This window comes from Penaeus chinensis, chromosome 22, assembly GCF_019202785.1.
Source record: "Penaeus chinensis breed Huanghai No. 1 chromosome 22, ASM1920278v2, whole genome shotgun sequence".
Classification (NCBI taxonomy): Eukaryota; Metazoa; Arthropoda; class Malacostraca; order Decapoda; family Penaeidae; genus Penaeus; species Penaeus chinensis.
This window is the reverse complement of record NC_061840.1, coordinates 7,502,513-7,525,012: the sequence shown is the minus strand read 5'-3', so window position 1 is coordinate 7,525,012 and position 22,500 is coordinate 7,502,513. Positions and strand designations below refer to the sequence as shown.

At 41.5% G+C, this 22,500-nt stretch overlaps 2 protein-coding genes across 4 annotated transcripts in view; both read left to right on the top strand.

Annotated features, from left to right (window-relative positions):
- Positions 1–16,613, top strand: part of LOC125037225 — an 18,274-nt gene extending 1,661 nt beyond the window's left edge. For 2 of the 3 annotated variants that reach the window (XM_047630287.1, XM_047630288.1), the window contains exons 3-6: positions 44–355; positions 561–758; positions 873–947; positions 1,091–2,242. In XM_047630287.1, the coding sequence (XP_047486243.1) occupies positions 44–355; positions 561–758; positions 873–947; positions 1,091–1,837 (1,332 nt within the window). In that variant the 3' untranslated portion in view covers positions 1,838–2,242. Of the gene's footprint in view, positions 1–43; positions 356–560; positions 759–872; positions 948–1,090; positions 2,243–15,617; positions 15,693–15,860 lie in introns of those variants that run through there. The other variant, XM_047630289.1, reaches the window with a different exon arrangement.
- On the top strand, positions 13,463–15,457 carry LOC125037226 (ankyrin-1-like). Its single transcript, XM_047630290.1, has 2 exons — positions 13,463–15,122; positions 15,307–15,457. Exons 1-2 carry the CDS (start codon positions 14,844–14,846, stop codon positions 15,415–15,417), a joined length of 390 nt encoding a protein of 129 aa, XP_047486246.1. The 5' UTR covers positions 13,463–14,843; the 3' UTR covers positions 15,418–15,457.
- Positions 16,614–22,500: the final 5,887 nt, after the last annotated feature.

Below are 22,500 nucleotides of genomic sequence, written 5' to 3'. Positions count from 1 at the left end.
CAAAATGTATCTGAAACTTCAACAAGTTGTTATTGCTCAATAGGGTCAGCTCTTCAAAGCCGTGGAAGATGGAGATATGGTTAGAATGCAGGAACTAATACAAGATACTGGAGCAACTGTGAGGAAAAACAAGACCAGATGCACACTCCTTCATGCTGCAGCGACCTACAACCAACCGGATATGGTGATGTTTCTGCTGAAATCTATAAGTCCCAATGTTACTAACAAGGAGGGACAGACTCCAGCTCATGTGGCCGCTGAAAAGGGTCACATACAAGTGCTGAATCTTTTAGTGCGTGACTCTGACTTTGAAGCCGACAAACGGGATAATCGTCATAACACAGTAAAATCCCTGGTAAGTATTTGTGGTGGAATCCTAGATACTACAGCAGCATTTAAATCAGACATGCGTGATTCCGAGACTCCAGCATTAAAACAAACTGCAGAGTACTAGAATGTAGCTAATTGTGCAAAAAAAAAAAAAAAAAAAAACATTTTTAACTCGAGTAATATTTATGTATGTATTTACCTTTCTAAATTAGTTTCTTTTTAATTTTAAGCTTGGTGGGCATCTGTTCAAGGCCATCTTAGAAGGAAACAAGAAAGAAGCAGGAAGGCTTGTGGAACTTGGCGCAGACCCAGACAGTCATGGTGGAAAGCTGGTGAACGGGCTGTTGGCACGAGAGCTTGGAGTCACTACACCTCGCCTCCTGGCCAATGCTCTGAGTATGGAATGGGCTGTTACCATGTTTGCCAAGGTAATCATCTTATATTACATATTTCCTCAAACTATTGACAATATCTTGAGAACAAAACGCTAATATGGCGTAATGTAAGCTTTGGAAAACTTACATTGACACCAAATATTTCAGAAAGCAAGAAATGATAAGAAAATCGATGAAACTGGCTATCAAACATCAGCCGCCTTAAACTCGGTACAACTTAAAGTGAGTTTTGTATTTTTATACTTTGGAGATGAATTGTATCATATATTTTTTTTCTACTCGAAAGTCTGTAACTAATTTTTATTTTGAAGAAAAATCCTTAATTACTTTCCATTCCACTACGGACAGATAATCTTTCATTTCAGGTGCCCACACGACAGTTTCACGTGAGACATGCAACAGCAATTCAAGGTGCTGATGTGTACAAGATGGACAAAGAAGCACGAGGTTTTGTTCGCATCTTCAACTTCAGTTCTTTTAAGGACAGATCCGTCCTGAAACTTCAGCAACTCGACTACGATGCTCTCATTATGTCAGATGTATTTGATAACATGGGATACAAGTGTAAAACACATGCGTCACTCACGGCTCAGCAAACTAAGGAAGTCCTGAAAAATATTCGTGATGCTGATGAGCTAACAGACGTCGGATGTGCAATATTTGTCATTTCTGGTTATAGTGTAAATGGCAGGAAGGTTCTTACGTCTGATATGAAATCTGTAGACATCGATTATATCTTAAATCTCTTCAAAGATTCCGAATGTCCTCAGCTCAAAGACAAACCCAAACTTTTCATCTTTAACTTGCACAACCTGAGTGAAGTGATCACGACTTCAAGCAATGAAACTCTAAAAGTTAAGAGGTTGACAGACCCCCTCAACGACATGGCTTGTATCTATTCCAACAGAATTGGTCTCAACTGCATCCCGAATGGGAAAGGAACAGCTTTCAACTGGTGTTTGTGTCGCACTTTGGCAGAGCATGCAGCTGACCAGGAACTCTGTGATTTTTACAGAGAATTCATGAAAGATTATAACGAGAGCTCTCCTTCTTTCTCACCCGAACTGAGGTACTTTGGCTTCACCAAGAAATTCTTCTTTAATCCTATGTAAATTTAATGAGATCCTCTGTGAAGCAAGTTTTTTATCTGGTCTATACATCATTAATTTAAGACATCTGAAGTGGCATGTTAATTGAGTTACTTAATTTTTATTCATTGTTTAAAGAATTTTTTTTTACAAACACTGGTCATTGGGACAAGCGTAGAAAAGTAACTGGTATTATTTCGATAAATAACTATCAACAAAATATTTAAACCACACTTCTTGATTTCTGAATTTCTATATTTTCATAGCTCTTCCACCGATTCTCGATATATATTTATATAATATATGTATGTATTATGCAGAAAGATTGCTTGTTAGATATCTTCATATATACACATGAATTATTGATCATATACATGCAAATAATGTACTTAATATATCTAGTCATGTAAATGCTTTTAGTGAAATACATCTTTTTTTGGTATTTAATATTTAATATCCTGTTCTCAAGATCTCTAGGCTTACCATTTTTCTGTAAGAAGATTACAAGTGTGAAAAACTCTAATAATCAAATTAAAGATTATTGGGAAAAAAATCGCAAAATCAAAACTTTAGTCTATAAAACGCACATGAAAATGATTGAGGGTTTATGCATTGAGTTGATATGGACTGTAATTTTACTTTACATATATTCAGTACACACATGATATAGGCAGACAGACATAGACACAGAAATATATATTTTATAGATAGGAAAATGTTGACATCCCTGTGTGCAAACAGACAATGAGGCAAAACGGATTGCCAACCTCCTCATATTTAAAAAAAATAGGAATACAGGTTTGCTGAACGGATGCAGTGCGTGCTCTATTTCTCATACCTAGCTATGATTATTTTCGGGAGATTATTCTGAGTAGCAGAATAATTTTTATCGCACACACACACACACACACACACATATATATATATATATATATATATATATATATATATATATGTGTGTGTGTGTGTGTGTGTGTGTGTGTGTGTGTGTGTATTTATTTATTCATTTATTGATATACTGTATATGCATGAGTATATACATATACATAAATGTATATGTATATACAGTGGGTATTAAAGAGAGAGAAGAGAGGCAACGCGGTAACATGGAGCAGGTGAGGACAGACGAACGGAAGCGAAGGGAGGTCAGGTTAGGACGGAAGATCGGGCGGACTTTGCGCAGGGTGGCCTGCATAAGGGAGAAGGTGGAAGATGTGGGCAGCGAGGAGAAAAGAGAAAAGCCGCTGTTCAATTTGAAAAAAGGCAGCAGCTTTATTAAGGAGGATTCCACCAGTCTGCGGGCGTGGACATCACCGGAAGAAAAGACAATTCGCACCGCTGACCAATCCATCTGATGGCCTGTGTCCCACTGATGGCAAAAGTGGGCGTTGTTGTTGTGTCCCCTGGATATAGCGTACTTATGTTGAGACAGACGCTTCGTAAGACAGCATAAGTGCCCACCTTCGAGGTAGAGGGAGGACTGGTGTGGACCAGATTGCGACGGAGAGTGTTCACCTGGCGAAAGATCAACCTGAAGTTGAGAGGGTGAAGAGGGCGACGGAGAGATTAGATCTACTCAGTGTAAGCAGGCTGAGGACGGGCAGGTGAGGAGTCTCTTTAGGAGAGGAGTCGTTGTAGAAGGTACACCGTGCCCTGGATAACGAGGACATGATGAGGACATGACGAGGACATGACGAGGGTAGCTCAGTTTGGAGAAGTCGATCTCTCCATCCAGGTACTGAGGGTCACAGATGCAGAGCGCGAGGAGAAACAGCGAGGTGGCAACGCCTCTCTTTACATGGAGAGGATGGTATGAGAAGAAGTGTATGTACATACCACTATGCATAGGCTTCCTGTATGTAGAGAAGGAGAAGTGGTCAGCAGAGCGGTGAACTAGGGTGTCCAAGAAGGGGAGCTTGTTGTCAACCCCCCATTCCACTTTGAAACGGATGGAGGGAGAGGGAGAGTTCAGCTGCGACAGGAAGTCTGCGAATAGGGCAGGGTCATAAGGCCAGAGAGCAAAGACGTCGTCGACATACATCAGCCAAACCAACGGACGAAGGGAGATAGAAGGGAGAAGCTCAGACTCGAAGAATTCCATGAAGAGGGGAGAGCCCATGGCAACACCGAATGTCTGAGAAAAGAAAAGGTCCTGTGAGTGGCGGAGGTGGGCAGGAGAGAAGGTTCCGAGAAGGGGAGTGAGTGACTTCGCCAGCCAGGCTGCAAGAGGGTACGTTACAGATCCCCGAGAAGAGATGATGGGGCGCAGAGGCAAGGCCGGTATATAGGTTTTAGGAAACCCATAGAAATGAGGGAGTCGAGGGTTGATGACCTTGAACTTCTCGAAGAGATTCGCCTCCGGGAAACAGACTACTGTCTTTTTCAGGCAACGGTGGAAAGTAGCAACAATGCGTTCATGGGGCTCGCTGTATAGGGATTAATTGATTATTTAAAATTATCTGCCATGTCAACAGCTAAGGTCATTAGCGGCGATCACTTTGTTAGACTGAAATATTAAAATCTTAAGAACGTTAAAAATCTATCAATAAATGTTATAAATAACAATAAATATTATATTAAAAATCGAAGCATAAATATTATGCTCTGAATGTCTAAAAACTATTGCATAAACATTATGCATAATTAAGTTTTATTGAAAATATTAGTTTCCCTAAGGAAACTAATAAGACCTTTTATGTAACAGTCCTCCCCCAATACATTTTTCAGTGTATATGGGGGAGACAAGTACCTTCCACTTTGGTCTGAGAATGTTGGACATCTTTCCATTACATGTGCGACCGTTAATGGCTCTTGGCATCCCTCACAGCGTGCTTCACTTCTAGCCATCATCGGCCCATGAGTCAGTCTTGTGTGCCCAATTCTCAGCCTTGTTATTATAACTTTTACTTGTCGGTTGGGATGGATGCTGGTCACCCAACTGCCAAGGTCATCTCTAATCTCTCGCAGTTTATATCTAGAGGTATGTCTCCATTGTTCCCTCCATTTATCACGAAGACAACTCCCGATGCTGGGTTTCAAGTCAGTGTGTGGGTGAGGAAAACGATCATCAGAGGGCTGAGTGGCAGCTGCCTTGGCCTTCTGATCAGCTCGTTCATTCCCACTGATACCAACATGTACTGGCACCCAACACAGAGTTAACTTTTTACGTGCTGACATCAGTGCAAGCCAATCTTGAATATTCCTCACCACTTGATGTGATGAGTTTAAACTCTTGATTGCTTGCAGGGCACTACGAGAGTCCCAATATATTACAACAGAATGGTTTGTAAGATCTCTAGTCATCTTGACTGTTGCAAGGATGGCATGCAACTCTGCAGTGAAAATCGAGGCTAATCGAGAAAGATTGCCAGATGCAGTCTTCCTTCTGCTTACTGCTGCAAAGCCCATACCATGTTCAGATTTCGAACTATCTGTATATATTGCATATGAACCTTAGTACCTAGAAGTGTGTTGAAGAAATATCTCTCTTACTTCTGCTTCGGATCTCTCCCCTTTCCCGATTCCGACCAAATCCAGCTCGACTTGATTAGTCCAGGGGGGGGACTTGGGAAGTTCCAACAACCAAAACCTTTGTGAGATTTAAATTAAGATCTTCCACAAGATTCCTCATTCTCCTACCATAGGATCGGCTATCCTCAAGGGGGTTGAAAACCAATCTGGATGTAGGAGATCCCGGTATCCTTTGTAGTCTCGTGTAGTAAATCAGGTTCATGTAGTCCCAGTGTAATGAAAGAGGTGGTTATCCACTCTCAGCATACAGGGACTCCACAGGTGAAGACCTGAAAGCCCCTATACAGATTCTCAGAGCTTCATTATGCACCGAGTCCAACATCCGGAGAACAGTGGGAGTTGCAGATGAATAAGCTTCACATCCATAGTCAAGTTTACTACGAATAAGTGCTCGGTAAAGCCGCAGATACATTGTGCGATCTGAACCCCAAGATAGGTGTGAAAGAACCCGTAAAGTACTAAGCGCTTTTGTAGCTTTCACCTTTAACTGTTTAATGTGAGGCATCCATGTAAGCCTAGAATAAAAAATTAGACCCAAGTACTTTACCTCTTGGACAAAATGCAGTGGGTTTGCTCCTAAATAGAGGGAAGGATGGAACTTTCCACGTTTGTGGAAATGCATAGCCATGGTCTTGCTTGGAGAAAATTTGAACCCATGGTATGTTGACCATTGCACAACTTGATTTATTGCAGTCTGCATGTGTCTTTGCACATCCTGTAAGCTTCCTCCTGAGCAGTACAGTGTAAAGTCATCCACATACAGACTACATGAGACAGCACTTGGAACGACCTTTACGATGCCATTTATAGCAATGTCAAACAGGGTCACACTCCTTGTGGGACCCCCTCCAGCTGATCTTCCAGGTTAGAGAAACTGTTTCTCACCCTCACTCTAAACTTCCTGTTAGCAAGGAAGCTTTTTATGGAAGTATGCAATGCTCCTCTTAAACCAATGTCATACAGCTTCATGAGTATGCCATGCTTCCAAGTAGTATCATAAAGAAGAAGACTGCTAACATATGACGTCGCTGTGTGAAGGAATTCTGTATTGCAGTTTCCATCCTTACAAGTGCATCTGTGGTCGATCTCAGTTTTCTAAACCCATATTGATATGGGCACATTTTCCTTTTCTAGCAGCCATGTCAACCTGAAGTTTACCATTTTCTCCATCAACTTGCAGATGCAGCTGGTGAGAGAAATTGGTCTATAATTCCCAGGTATAGAAGCATCCTTGCCAGGTTTAGGAACAGAAATGATTATAGCTTCTTTCCATGTGGATGGTATTGTGCCCTCCCTATAGATCCTATTGAATAGATCCAACAGGAATGTTTGGGAATTCTTTGGTAAGTGAGATATCATTTGGTATGGAATATCATCACTTCCTGGGGCAGTCTTACGGCAAAACAGAGTCCATCTCCTTCTACTGAAGAACGACACTGGGTGCTGTTCGTGTTCATCCCGAAGAGTGGAGAATCGGGCAGTGTAAGATGCTCCAGAGGAGATCTCTGCCATGGATTTTGCCAGCTCATTTGCAATATCTGTTTTGTCTGTCAGGATTATACCATCTATTTTTAGAGCAGGTGGTGATATGGATGTCCTCTTTCCAGCGATCTTACGCACCTTGTCCCATACCCATGCTAAGGGGGTCCCAGAGTTAAATAAGGAGACATACTGCCTCCACGATGTCCGTCTAGCCTCCTTTAGCACTCACCTGGCCTTGGCTCAGGTCTTTTTGTACTGGATCAAAGTTACATCGCTTGGGCGTCGTTTCAACTGCCTTAATGCAACCTTTCTTGCTCTGACAGCTTGTTGGCATTCATCAGACCACCATGGTACTGGAGGTCGACGGTATTGCCCGCTACTTCTGGGAATAGATGCTTCTGCTGCAAGGTGAATTCGTGATGTGAAGTGATTAACAGCATCTTGAACACTTTGGAAATCGTTCACAGATCCTTGCAATACTGCAGTTGATCCAAAAAGATTCCAGTCTGCATGCTCAAGTCGCCATCTCTGCACTCCATTGGCTGGAATACCATTCACCTCCTCCAAAAGTATTGGATAGTGGTCACTTCCATGTAAGTCTTCTATGATGTTCCAAGTGAAATTCAACTGTGAATCAGGTGAACCAATTGACAGGTCAATATTGGAGAATGTCCTAGATTGAATTTGGAAATGTGTGGGTGTGTCACTGTTCAGTAAAACTGCATCTACTCTTGAGAACAAGGACTCCAAGGCCCTTCCTCGAGGGTTGCACAAAGTGTCTCCCCAGAGATGATGCCGACCATTGAAGTCTCCCAAGAGTAGAAATGGATGAGGCAACTGCCCAAGTAAATCTTCCAAATCATCTATGTTGAGATTATGTGGAGGGAGGTAGATGGATGCAATAGTGTAAGGTGGTGTCAAGCCTATTCTCACAGCCTTCACCTGCAGTGTCGTCTGCAGGTGGATGGCCTGGAAGGAAATATCTAGATGTAATATCACTGCTACTCCTCCATGAGGTCCACTATCAAAGGTTCCATAATGGGCTTGAACTTGGAATCCTCTTAGGGAAATTGGATGATTTTCCCTGGTCATAATCTCTTGTAGGCATACACAAACTGGATTACATGAAACTACCAGATGTTGCAGTTCTTCCCATTTTGCATGAATTCCTTGACAATTCCATTGGATTAGGGTGTTCAGTTCTTCAGGTTGACAAACTACTTCATTAGGTGTTTGGCAGCACCTGTGGTTAAGGCTCGCCCCACACCTTTAGGCTGTCCCTTTCCAGCATCTTGGGAGTACCTTTTTATGGATTGTTTAACTGCGGAACCAGCTTCCACCGGCTTCCTCTGGACAGGCCCAGAATCTCCCTGCTTGGGCAAAGGAGGGACCCGAGCCCCCGGCTCAGGAGCACACTGCCCGCGGATGCGGCGGCCCCAGGAGCCCCGCCTGGTGGCTCCAAAGACCCCCTCTATGAAGAGTCCCTTGAACAGGCTCAGGATTCCTCTACCTGTGCAAAGGGCGCACCCGAGCCCCCACCTCAGGGGGACCCCGCCCAGCAGCAGAGGCCCCCGCGGATGCGGTGGCAGCCGAAGCTGTCACCGTTGAGGCCCCCGGAGTCCAAACTGATGGCTCCAAAGACCCCACTTTGGGAGGAGGAGTCTCCTCAACAGACCTCCCACTCCACTTCCGGCGCAACAACTCAAAAGAGGCAGTTTCAGCACTTGCGGACTGAGGCCCAAAGGCAGTGGCAGAGTGTGTTGCTAGAAGCATTGGAGGGCAAGGGATGGCGGGAAGGAGGATGGGCCAGAACTGAGGCAAAGGACTTACCCGGCCGCGCAAACAGCACACGGGCACGCCGCCTTGCCCCCGCAAAACCCACTTTCTCCCTGCTCCCCATCCCCAACACTTCCCCCTCAAACCTGCACCCTTCACATTGCTTAGAAGAAGCTTCACGATCCTCCCCGCAGCGGCAACAGCACATTGGACCCGGACAGCCATCATCTCCCCGATGACCTGCTGCACCACACCTCATACACACTCTCGGTCGTCCATTTATCTCAAAACGGCAAGTTCCGGCTCCACGCCCACAACCCCGGCAGCGGAAGCACCGCATAGGGCTGGATACACACGGCTCCACCTTGAGGTGGCACCACGCCAATTCACCCGATTTAGGTAGGACCAACGACCCAAAAGTTAGAAGAAGAGCCGGTGTCGACTGCTCCAAACCATCAACCTCCCTTCCAAAACGCTCCACCGCCACATTAAAATTCTTCAGTCCCTCCAACAGCCTCTCCTCAGAATACCTCATCAGGCCTCGGGAAGAGTTCCCTAATTGATTGAGGAGGACCCTCCTCCCCTTAACCTGGTTTGGGAACTCAGGAACCACCACGATCCCAACTCCCGCCCTCTGGAACCTGGCAAGGTTCCAGAGCGACAACATGTGATGTTCCAGAGGGACCGGCCAGGGGACTGCGAAGGTCGACAGGGAGAGAGCAAGCTCTCTGCAAATTTGCAGAAATCACACAAATCACAAATCTTCACCTCCTCACCCCCCACCCACCACGGAGTCCAACGAGGGGAAGCTACAGTTGGAGCTCAAATCCCTCCAATAGCCACAGGGGCAGTGAGGAAATACACGCAGCCACCACCACAGTGCTGACGGCAGTCGCGGGACCCGTCGCTGTATAGGGAGGCATAGGTAAAAGCGTCATCCAACAGGTTGCCTCTCCTCTCTCTTTCCTTTTCAGACCTAAAGATGGAATACAGGTGGATTTCGTTTTTGCATTTATACATAAATTTATATTGTAAGGATATTATTATGCCAGAAGGTTTACTTTAGCAGATATCCTCGGTTCTGGACGTTCTCTGTATATACACAGGAATATATATGTATGGTAGGGAAGATTGGAGTTCAATTAAAAGATAAAAACCTTTAACCATTTATTTTCAAACTTAAATATAAATTAAAATACACAAAACAAAAACAAAAACAATGTTTCCCAAAATTCCTCTCGTTCATGCACTACAAGTCATATCACCAAGTTAATTTCATTTCTGTTCACTTCCACTTTCACTTTCACTTTCACTTTTTCACTTTTTCTTGTTTTCGACGATGTTCATGCAAATTGCCTGCAACGTCCAAGCCACTGACGAACTGCAGGATTCCGACACGTCTATATCCCCCGTCTCGGTCTGTCTCCTTGCATGCGGTCTTTAGGGGTAGATATCGCACCATTAATATATCTCATTTTATAAGAAAAACATTCTCATGTGGTCTCGCAATGCGCCGAGGCCGCACTACACTTAAAATAATTTGACAAAGAAAATGAACAAACTAAAACTCCTTATTCACCTTTAGGGGTAGTCAGTTTACCGATGGAAGGAAAATGCGCTGTTACTGCTACTGCTACTGTGACCTCGCACAAGCGCCACCAGTTGAGCTATCCACAGCTATTCCCTTCCACGCACCTCGTTACCTTTCACCCGCGCTTTTCACACCATATACACACATACGCACACATCCAAACAACCACAGGCAGGTCGTCCAAGCTTAAAGCTGTGGTTGTGTGCCTGACATATATATATACATATATATATATATACATATATATTTACTGATACATATACAATATATAAGTACATTAATAAAAAACACACATATATATATATACATATATATATACATATATATACGTATGTATCTATATATGTGTATATATACATATATATATAAATATATATATGTATGTGTGTGTGTGTGTGCGTATGTGTGTGTGCGTGAGAGAGAGAGAGAGAGAGAGAGAGAGAGTCCGTGCGTGTGTGTGTGTGTGTCTGTGTGTATATATATACATATATATAAACATCTTATGTATAAATAGAAACATAAACATATACATATATATATTTTTGAAAATATGTACATATCTCTTTATATAATAATTTATATACAGATCTGTCTATCTATCTATATATATATGCACATACATATGTATATATATGTTTATATATATACAGAGAAAAGGAGAGTATCAGTATACATACATATATATACAGAAATACATACATACATACATATATATATTAATGTGCGTATGTCTGTGCATTTGTGTACATAAATATATATAAATGCATACATATTAGTTTATACATATATCACATACATACAGATATAATATTTTTCATATGTGTATTTATAGATATGCATACTTATTTAAGTATCAATAACATTAGCTTTCGTTGAAACATTTTCGACATTTAAACATACACACACACACAAATATACATATATATACTTATATACATAAATATGACGCTTGGCAACTCTCTCGGGTTGGGACTTGCTGTGCTACGTCAATGTGACGTCGCGGAAGGGAATGGCATGTGGTGACATTTATGTTATAATCGTGCATATCTTTATATTGAGAAAAAAGAGGGAATTAATATAATTGTTGATTATTTACCTGTGCTTGTTTGCTTCTTCGAACCTTGCTTCCACACTATCTTTATGTACTGATTAGCTAATCTGCTAAGCACTATTAGCATCGTGGTAACATTCAACTTTTGATGTGGATTGAAGAGCGCGAATGAGTTGGTAATTTGTAGTGTATTACCCGTTAACTTAACAACAAATCAAATGGTTGATGTGATTACGACGCTGTTATTTGTTATCTCTACTATTCGTAGTTATAGTAAGAAATGGTAATGAATGAAATAATAGCAATAGAGTCATTCACTGTCACTAAAATGTCACTGTCATTGTGGAATATATGCGTGTGTGTATGTATCTGATTATCTATCTACACACATACACACACACACACACACACACACATATGTATACTTTGCATATATACGCATATATATATATATATATATATATATATATATATATATATATATATATATATGCATACATGTATACACACACACACACAAATATATATATATATATATATATATGTGTGTGTGTGTGTGTGTGTGTGTGTGTGTGTGTGTGTGTGTGTGTTTGTATACATATGTTTAAATATATACGCACAATCATACACACGTGTGTGTGTGTGTGTGTGTATGTATATATATTTAATATCTATATCTATATGTAAAATATATTTACGTGCATACATAAATATATATGTATATATATGTACATATATATGATATATATGCATATATATCATACGTATACACAGGCATATATATAAACCTGTATATATATATGTATATATGCATATATTTACATATAGATATGTGTGTGTGTATCCGCAGAAAGACAACAAAGTTAGAAAGGTAGATAACTGCAGATGCGAAATGGGGTAGAGAGAGAAAAGAAGAAAAATTATAAAACAAGAGTGATAATTGGAGTGATAAAAGAAACATGAAATATACAAAAGGGGATTTTCACGGCTTCATAACTCCCTCCGTGACGTAATCGTGACGTAGCATCACAGGTTTCAACCCGCGAGAGTTGCCAATTGTCACTGGCACATTGGAAAGTAATGTGATAAACTGTATTTAAATATATATAAACAAATATATAAATATGTGTATATATATTACACAAAAATGTGGTAGCGCACACAAAACCACGTGTACACCTAAAACCATAGATAGTCACAAATGTATCAATATAAGACATGAATACAAATACGTGCATGCATGCATGTTACGTATACCCATATTTAGTTATTTGTTTTCTGTTTTCACTTACTGTGATTAAAAATCTGTGGATATGAATATATATATATATAAATATATATATGTATATATATATATATATATATATATATATATATATATATATGTTATATAGACCAATTGTGTTGCCGAAATTCCAGTTGACTGATTACTGTTTACTCATTATCTTGAAATATTAATTCAAATATCGTAATAAAATTATACTATACAAACATGTAGACACTAACACACGCCCGCACTATACAGACATATACTGTATTGATATATATATATATATATATATATATATATATATATGATTACATTTAAACAAAAACATACACATACATCTTTATTCATCTTTCTTTCTATACGTGCTCGTCTCTATTTATCTATTTACATATGTGCGCATATGCATGCATAAGTCTGGTATACTGTAACCCATTTTAAGCCTTTTAGTTAAGATCAAAGTGCAGTATCCGTTCTTAACTACCAAGGCGCGCACAGCTGGGATGTCACGTTCCAACTTGTCTGGCGTCGGAGCCCTATGAATAGCGTACACACCAATCTTGCAGTCAGTGCTCGCTCGCTCAGCATCTAGAACGGTGCAACATTTTAAGGTGATTTTAAGGAACTTATTGCAGTTTATTGCGCGCAAAATCATTAGTATTTGTGTTTTTTTTTTTTTTTTTTTTTTTTTTAATAATTACTGGATTAATAATAAGGTAAGGAAAAATGTTATAGAGACACTGTGTAACGAAATTGCATGATATACTGCAAACTACATGCTCGTGAAATCACGTTTCCGAATCTTCCGGATATCTTCATTAATGTCAGTAAGAGGCTAAAGGTTTTATAAAACAATAATGTAAATAATTATACCGCAACCGGTTATTGGTAATTGGAAAATAAGTGTTGATAAAACTAACATTTAGTTCTGTGTTTTGCAGAATACACGGCAAAGAATAATCGAAACAATTAGGAGAGACTTTAAGACCTTAAAAGCACGCTGACCGTCGCCCTCACAGCCAATCCTGATCAACGAACTTATCCTCAGGAATATGGCTGATAAAACACCACCTTACATTCCGGAAGATTGCCTTCCCCCGGGGGAAGTGAATGGACTTCGATCGGAAGTTGTGCGGACCAACTCATTCTTCTGTCAGTCTCTGCTGCGGGAAATGTCAGAGAATTCGCTGATTTTGCTTCCCAAAGCAAAGATCTCAAATGGAAGTTTAGCCAACTGTAACGGTTACTCTCCCGAATCAAAAGAAAATTCGAACGTGTCGCCGGATTCGCTATTCAAGCTAATAAGACGATGCAGTGGCAAGGAGAAGACTTTAGTATCTGGAAATATGTTTAATGACCAGATAATCAAAATGCCTAGCAACCTGTCTACAGTTATTTAAATAGAAGAAACGTCAAAAGAGACGGCGCCTGAACTACCCATTACCAGATTCTGCAGTACAGATACAAACATTTCCGCCAAAGAAGTGCAGGTTAATTTAAGTCAAGATCCGTCTAAAGAATTCTCCCTGAAGAGGTCCAGGAACCTGTCAACTAAAGAAGAATCTGACGCTTCATTATATAAGAGAGCTAGGGTCTCAACAGAGGAAGTTGGTTCTGCAGAACAGGGAAAGGAAAGCTGCATTGTTTCACCCACTATGTCACCAATAACACAAGACATGCCATTAGAAGGGACTATGGCAGAAACACAAGTAAAATCCGTCTCGCCTAATGAAAATAAGTCAGGTCAAGCAGCAGAGAAAAGAGGTTGGGACATCTGAGGCCAGTGAGAACTCCACGGATGTTCCAACTGCAGGATCTGAGGAAATGTCTCAGAGTTCGTCATCTGTGCCAGATCAACAGCAGAATACATCATCTATAACTTATGTTAAAGGAAAAACTCCAGAAGATAAATATTCTAAAGGTGACAGATGTTCAATTTGTGGGAAAACAAACTGCCCTTTAGATCCTATATGGGTATCAAAAATAAGTCCTATTCCCATGCAACAAAAGTCCTTTTTGGGGAAATTAAAGTCATCACGAAAGTCAAAGCAATCCCAGCTTAGGGTTACGATGGTGAAGAGGACAAAGACTCCAGCGAAACGTTACATTAATACCCGAAGTTCAACAAACAGATTGGCTAAACGCCTTGCTAACCACACACCACTTCATGTCTTCAAGTTAAGAGTAATGTAAACTTTTATTGTGCATACCTAATTGTTTCTATATCAAATATTTGATAATTTGTGCTTTAATAGTTTTCAAAATGTATCGAAAAGTTCAACAAGTTATTGCTCAATAGGGTCAGCTCTTTAAAGCAGTGGAAGATGGAGATATGGTTAAAGTGCAGGAACTAATACAAGATACTGGAGCAACTGTGAGGAAAAACAAGACCAGATGCACACTCCTTCATGCTGCAGCAACCTACAACCAACCGGATATGGTGATGTTTCTGCTGAAATCTATAAGTCCCAATGTTACTAACAAGGAGGGACAGACTCCAGCTCATGTGGCCGCAGAAAAGGGTCACACACAAGTGCTGAATCTTTTAGTGCGTGACTCTGACTTTGAAGCCGACAAACGGGATAATCGTCATATCACAGTAAAATCCCTGGTAAGTATTAATTATGGAATCCTAGATAGTACAGTAATAGTAATATAATCCTAGACACTACTGCAGTATTAAAATCAGACAAGTTTGAATCCGAGACTCCAGCATTAAAACCTAAACTTTAGTGTACTAGAATGTAGCTAATTATGCAATTTACTTTTCTAAATCAGTTTCTTTTAATTTTAAGCTTGGTGGCCATCTGTTCAAGGCCATCCTAGAAAGAAACAAGAAAGAAGCAGAAAGGCTTGTGGAACTTGGTGCAGACCCAGACAGTCACGGTGGAAAGCTGGTGAACTGACTGTTGGCACGAGAGCTTGGAGTCACTACACCTCGCCTCTTGGCCAATGCTCTGAGTATGGATGGGCTGTTACCATGTTTGCCAAGGTAATCATCCTATATCACATATTTCCTTAAGCTGCCAAGAGTGTCTTGAGAATAAAACGCTTTTATGACGTAATATAAGCTTTGGAAAACTTACATTAACTCCAAATGTTTCAGAAAGCAAGAAATGATAAGAAAACCGATGAAACTGGCTTTCTTACATCAGCCGCCTCAAACTCGGTACAACTTAAAGTGAGTTACATATTTCTTTATACTTTAGACATGAATTGATTTTATTTCTTCTTCTTTGCTTTTTCTATTTAAAAGTCTCTAAATATTATATATATATATATTTATATATATTTTTTTTTAAAGAAAATTCTTTCATTACTTTCCATTCCAGACATCTTTTCATTTCAGGTGCCCAAACGACATTTTCACGTGAGACACGCAACAACAATTCAAGGAGATGCTGATGTGTACAAAATGGACAAAGAAGCACGAGGTTTTGTTCGCATATTCAACTTCAGTTCTTTTAAGGACAGATCCGTCCTGAACCTTCAGCAACTCGACTACGATGCTCTCATTATGTCAGATGTATTTGCTAACATGGGATACATGTATAAAACACACGCGTCACTCACGGCTCAGCAAACTAAGGAAGTCCTGAAAAATATTCGGGATGCTGATGAGCTGACAGACGTCGTATGTGCAATATTTGTCATTTCTGGTTATAGTGTAAATGGCAGGAAGGTTCTTACGTCTGATATGAAATCTGTAGACATCGATTATATCTTAAATCTCTTCAAAGATTCCGAATGTCCTCAGCTCAAAGACAAACGAAAACTTTTCATCTTTAACTTGTACAACCTGAGTGAAGTGATCACGACTTCAAGCAGTGAACCTCTAAAAGGTGAGGTTGACAGATCCCCTCAACGACATGGCTTGTATCTATTCCAACAGCATTGGTCTCACCTTTAATCCCATGTAAATCTAATGAGATCCTCTGTGAAGCAAGTTTTTGTCTGATCTATACATCATTAATTCAACTGGTGTTTGTTGTCGCACTTTGGCAGAGCATGCCGCTGACCAGGAACTTTGTGAGTTTTACAAAGAATATCTGAAAGATTATAACAACAGCCCTTCTACTGTCTCACCCGAATTGAGGTACTTTGGCTTCACCAAGAAATTCTTTTTTAATCCCATGTAAATCTAATGAGATCCTCTGTGAAGCAGTCTGGTCTATACATCATTAATTCAAGAGATCTGCAATGGCATGTCAATTGAGGTACTGGATTAAAGAAAAATTCTAGATTAACACTAAAGAAAAGTAACACCGTGTTATAATTTCGATAAATAACAAAAATATATCTTTGCTACCCTGGAACCCGGGGCCAATCGTCTCGCTTGGCATTGTTGCTTCATTAATTTCAAGTAATTTCAAGCGAAGTAAAAACTGTTTTTACAAATCCTTTTGCACTATCCAGTGCTTTGCTTGCACCTTCAGTGTTCTTGACTTTGTAGGTGACACAAGACTACAGTAAGCTCAGACCCGCAGCTCTCTACTTTCTACTACACCAGGGTAGCCCTTGTGGGCTTTGACCCCTGGGTAGTCTGAGGCGACCTTTGGGCGCACTCTTTCTTTATTACGAATTCTTTTCCATTTTTCATGTGATTTTCCTGAGGCTACCAGATTTCCTTGTGAACTCCTGTATTCGCTTGGGGATGAGCATCGAATTGCCGTCCTTCGCCTAGGCAAGCTCGGCGGTAAGGAGATGACCTCCACATAACTCGATCCCCCTTTGGTTCTGGAGAACGCAGCCAGGCTTCCACTGGGGGGGGGGGTGGGAGGCTTCAGCAGTAACTATCATACCTAGTGCAAGTGATGTCAGTCAACAGCTTAGAGCTAAAGATAAAGCAATTGCTGAACTGAAACAAAAGAATTAAACATATTAAATCCTATATTATAGTTCGCCTAGAAACGCACTTAACACACCTCGTGTCTGACGAGGTCGTTTCGCTGAGGAATTACCATTTATGTCGGAAGGACCTTGAAGATAGGGGTGGAGGCGGAGTCGCCATGCACATCCACCAAAGGCTCCCTATTTCTGAAGTGATTCTATTGATTCTACTCTGGAGTTTGTCGTATGCAAAGAAATAATTAGTGGCACTATATGCTCAGTTTATTGTCTACCTGATAACATGATAATCTAAGATGAGCGTTTTGCTCTTCAGGATAGTCTGCCACAAAATAAATTAATTTTAGGTGATTTCAATGCTCATCATATATTATGGGGCTCCCTGCGGATGGATGGTAGAGGTGAGCTAGTAGTTAAGTTGATTAATGATTCTGATCTGATTCTTCTGAACTATAGTCCCCCTAACGGAAACCACCTTGCCGCGGTGGGGGTGCTTGAGGTCCCAATGAGCTGGTGAGTCGGACCAAAGGGCAAGAATGGAAATCGAAATAGTTCCCGAGCTCCAAAACAGGTAAGAAGGAGAACAGTCCTCCTCAATCCATTAAGGAAATCTTACTTGGTAAATATGAAAGTGATCATATAGTAAATATCTAGTAGTGAAGACCATTGATTGTCTATCTATCATGAATCTTGATATTACATTGGAAGATAGTTGAGGTATGTCAACGTGATCCTTGCATCACCCCAGAGCGAGATGGTAGCATTATAGTTGAGGTTTAGACACCAGACGAGAGTGACCGTCTGCGTGCGATATGCGACATTCCTGGGGCTCAAGTCTAATGTTTTCCTCGTAAAACCCTCAATCAGTGTAGAGGAATTGTCTTTTCCCGAGACTTGATGAGGTATTCTGAGGAGAAAGTGTTAGAAGAACTTAAGAATATTAATGTAGTGACAGTAAAACGTTTTCTAGAAGAAAGTTGATGGTTTGGAACAGTCTACACCAGCTCTTCTTCTAACTTTTGAATCGTTAGTTCTACCTGAATCAGTTAAATTGGCATGGTACCACCTCAAGGTAAAGCCCTATGTGACCAACCCTATGCAGTGCTTCCACTGCCAGTGTTATGGGCATGGAGCCAACATTTGCCGTTTTAAGGAAATTGGACAACCGAGAGTGTGTGTGAGATGTGGTACAACAGGTCATCAAGCAGATGACAACTGTCCAGGTCCAATATGCTGTTACCACTGCAAAGAAGATCATGAAGCTTCTTCTAGGCAATGTGAAAGGTACAAGTTCAAAAAAGAAGTGTTGGTAATAAGGAGCAAGGAGAAAGTTAGTTTGCAGAAGCAAAGCGAGGTGCCCGTGTTCTGTTTGCACAGCCGGGTAAGTTCTTTGCCTCAGTTCTAGCCCATCCTCCTTCCCACCATTCCTTACCCTCCAATACTTCTAACACCACACACTCTGCCACTACCATTAAACGTCAGTCCGCAAATGCGGATCTATTGAGGAGACTCCTCCTCCTAAAGTAAGGTTTTTGGAGTCATCAGTTAAGGCTCCAGAGGCCTCAACAGTGACAGCTGAAGCTGCCACCACATCCACAGGGGCCTCTGCTGCGAGGTAGAATGCCCCTGAAGTAAAGGCTTAGGTACGCCCTTAGCACAGGCAGAGGAATCCTGAGCCTGTTCAAAAGACTCATAGAGTCGGATCTTTGGAGCCACCAGGCAGGGCTCCTAAGGCCACCACATCCACAGGGGCCTCTGCTGCTAGACAGAATGCTCCTGAACCGAAGGCTCAGGTCCGTCCTTTGCTCAAGCAAAGAAATTCTGAGCCTGTCCAAAGGAAGCCTGTGGAAACTAATTCCACAGGTAAACAACCCATCAAAAGGTACTCCCAAGATGCTGGAAATGGACAGCCTAAAGCCTAATGAAGTAGTTTGTCAACCTGAAGAACTGGATACCCTAATCCAATGGAATTGTCAGGGAATTCATGCAAAATGGGAAGAACTGCAACAACTGATAGCTTCATGTAATCCAGTTTGTGTATGCCTACAAGAGATTATGACCAGGGGAAAATCGTCCAATTTCCCTGAGAGGATTCCAAGTTCAAGCCCATTATGGAACCTTTGATAATGAACCTCATGGAGGAGTAGCAGTGATGGTACATCAGGATATTCCCTTCCAGACCATCCACCTGCAGACGACACTGCAGGTGAAGGTTGTGAGAATAGGCTTGACATGACCTAACACTGTTGCATCCATCTACCTCCCTCCACATAATTTCAACATAGATGATTTGGAAGATTTACCTGATTCACATAGTTGAATTTCACTTGGCAGGTCATGGAAGGGATCACTATCCAATACTTTAGGAGGAGGTGAATGGTATTCCAGCCAATGGAGTGCAGAGATGGCGACTTGAACATGCAGACTGGAATCTTTTTAGATCAACTGCAGTATTGCAAGAATCTGTGAATGATTTCCACTTCACATCACGAATTCCCCTCGCAGCAGAAGCATCTATTCCCAGCACCATGGTGGTCTGATGAATGCCAACAAGCTGTCAGAGCAAGAAAAGCTGCATTAAGGCAATTGAAACGAAGCCCAAGCAATATAACCTTGATCCAGTAGAAAAGACCCAAGCCAAGGCCAGGTGAGTGCTAAAGGAGGCTAGACGGACATCGTGGAGGCAGTATGTCTCCTTATTTAACTCTGGGACCCCCTTAGCATGGGTATGGGACAATGTGCGTGAGATCGCTGGAAAGAGCAAATCCATATCACCTCCTGCTGTGGAAATAGATGGTATAATCCTGACAGACAAAACAGATGTTGCAAATGAGCTGGAAAAAATCCATGGCAGAGATCTTTTCTGGGGCATCTTACACTGCCCGATTCTCCACTCTTCGGGATGAACAGGAACGACGCCCAGTGTCGTTCTTCACTAGCACTGCAGCAGAACTTCCATACAACTTGCCATTTTTGCACAAGGAGACTCTGCTTTGCAACTCTGCCGTAAAACTGTCCCAGAAAGTGACGATATTCCATACTAAATGATATCTCACTTGACAGAGAACTCCCAAACGTTCCTGTTGGATCTATTCAATAGGATCTATAGGGAGGGCACAGTACCATCCACATGGAAAGAAGCTATAATCATTCCTGTCCCTAAACCTGGCAAGGATGCTTCTATACCTGGGAATTATAGACCAATTTCTCTCAGCAGCTGCATCTGCAAGTTGATGGAGAAAATGGTAAACTTCAGGTTGACATGGCTGATAGAAAAAGAAAATGTGCTGGCCCCATATCAATATGGGTTTAGAAAACTGAGATCGACCACAGATGCACTTGTAAGGATGGAAACTGCTATACAGAATTCCTTCACACAGCGACATCATATGTTAGCAGTTTTCTTTGACCTTTAAAATGCTTATGATACTACTTGGAAGCATGGCATACTCATGAAGCTGTATGACATTGGTTTAAGAGGAGCATTGCCTACCTCCATACAAAGCTTCCTTGCTAACAGAAGTTTGGAGTGAGTGTGGGAAACAGCTTCTCTAACCTGAAGATCAGCTGGAAGGGGTCCCACAAGGGAGTGTCTTAAGTATGACCCTGTTTGCCATTGCTATAAATGACATCGTAAAGGTCGTTCCAAATGCTGTCTCATGTAGTCTGTATGTGGATGACTTTACACTGTACTGCTCAGGAGGAAGCTCACAGGATGTGCAAGGATACATGCAGACTGCAATAAATCAGGTTGTGCAATGGGCAACATACCATGGGGTTCAAATTTTCTCCAAGCAAGACCATGGCTATGCATTTCCACAAACGAGGAGAGTTCCATCCTTCCCTCTATTTAGGAGCAAACCCACTGCATTTTGTCCAAGAGGTAAAGTACTTGGGTCTAATATTTTATTCAAGGCTTACATGGGTGCCTCACATTAAACAGTTAAAGGTGAAAGCTAGAAAAGCGCTTAGTATTTTACGGGTTCTTTCACACCTATCTTGGGGTGCAGACCGCACAACGCATCTGCGGTTTTACCGAGCACTTATTCTTAGTAAACTTGACTAAGGATGTGAGGCTTATTCATCTGCAACTCCCACTGTTCTCCGGATGTTGGACTCGGTTCATAATGAAGCTCTGAGAATCTGTATAGGGGCTTTCAGGTCTTCACCTGTGGAGTCCCTGTATGCTGAGAGTGGAGAACCACCTCTTTCATTACACCGGGACTACATGAACCTGATTTACTACACGAGACTACAAAGGATTCCGGGATCTCCTACATCCAGATTGGTTTTCAACCCCCTTGAGGATAGGCAATCCTATGGTAGGAGAATGAGGAATCTTGCGGAAGATCTTAATTTAAATCTCACAAAGGTTTTGGTTGTTGGAACTTCCCAAGTCCCCCCTGGACTAATCAAGTCAAGCTGGATTTGGTCGGATCGGGAAAGGGGAGAGATCCGAAGCAGAAGTCAGAGAGATATTTCTTCAACACATCTGTATATACCAAGGATCATATGCTATATATACAGATAGTTCGAAATCTGAAAATGGTTTGGGCTTTGCAGCAGTGAGCAGAAGGAAGACTGAATCTCGCAAGTCTTTCTCGATCAGCCTCGATTTTCACTGCAAAATTACATGCCATCCTTGCAGCAGTCAAGATGACTCGAGATCGTAGAAACCATTCCGTTGTAATATATTGTGACTTTCGTAGTGCCCTGCTTAACCTCATCACATCCAGTGGTGAGGGAGATTCAAGAATGGCTTGCGCTGATGTCAGCTCGTAAAAAGATAACTCTGTGTTGGGTGCCAGCACATGTTGGTATCAGTAGGAATGAGTGAGCTGATCAGAAGGCCAAGGCAGCTGCCAATCAGCCCTGTGATCCTCATTTTCCTCTCCCACACACTGACTTGAAACCCAGCATCAGGAGTTGTCTTCGTGATAAATGGAGGAACAATTGAGGCATACCTCTAGAAACAAACTGCGAGAGATGAGAGATGACCTTGGCAGTTGGGTGACCAGCATCCTGTAGAAGTTGTAATAACAAGGCTGAGGATCGGGCACACAAGGCTGACTCATGGGCCGATGATGGCTAAAAGTGAAGCACGCTGTGAGGAATGCCGAGCCATTAACGGTCGCACATGT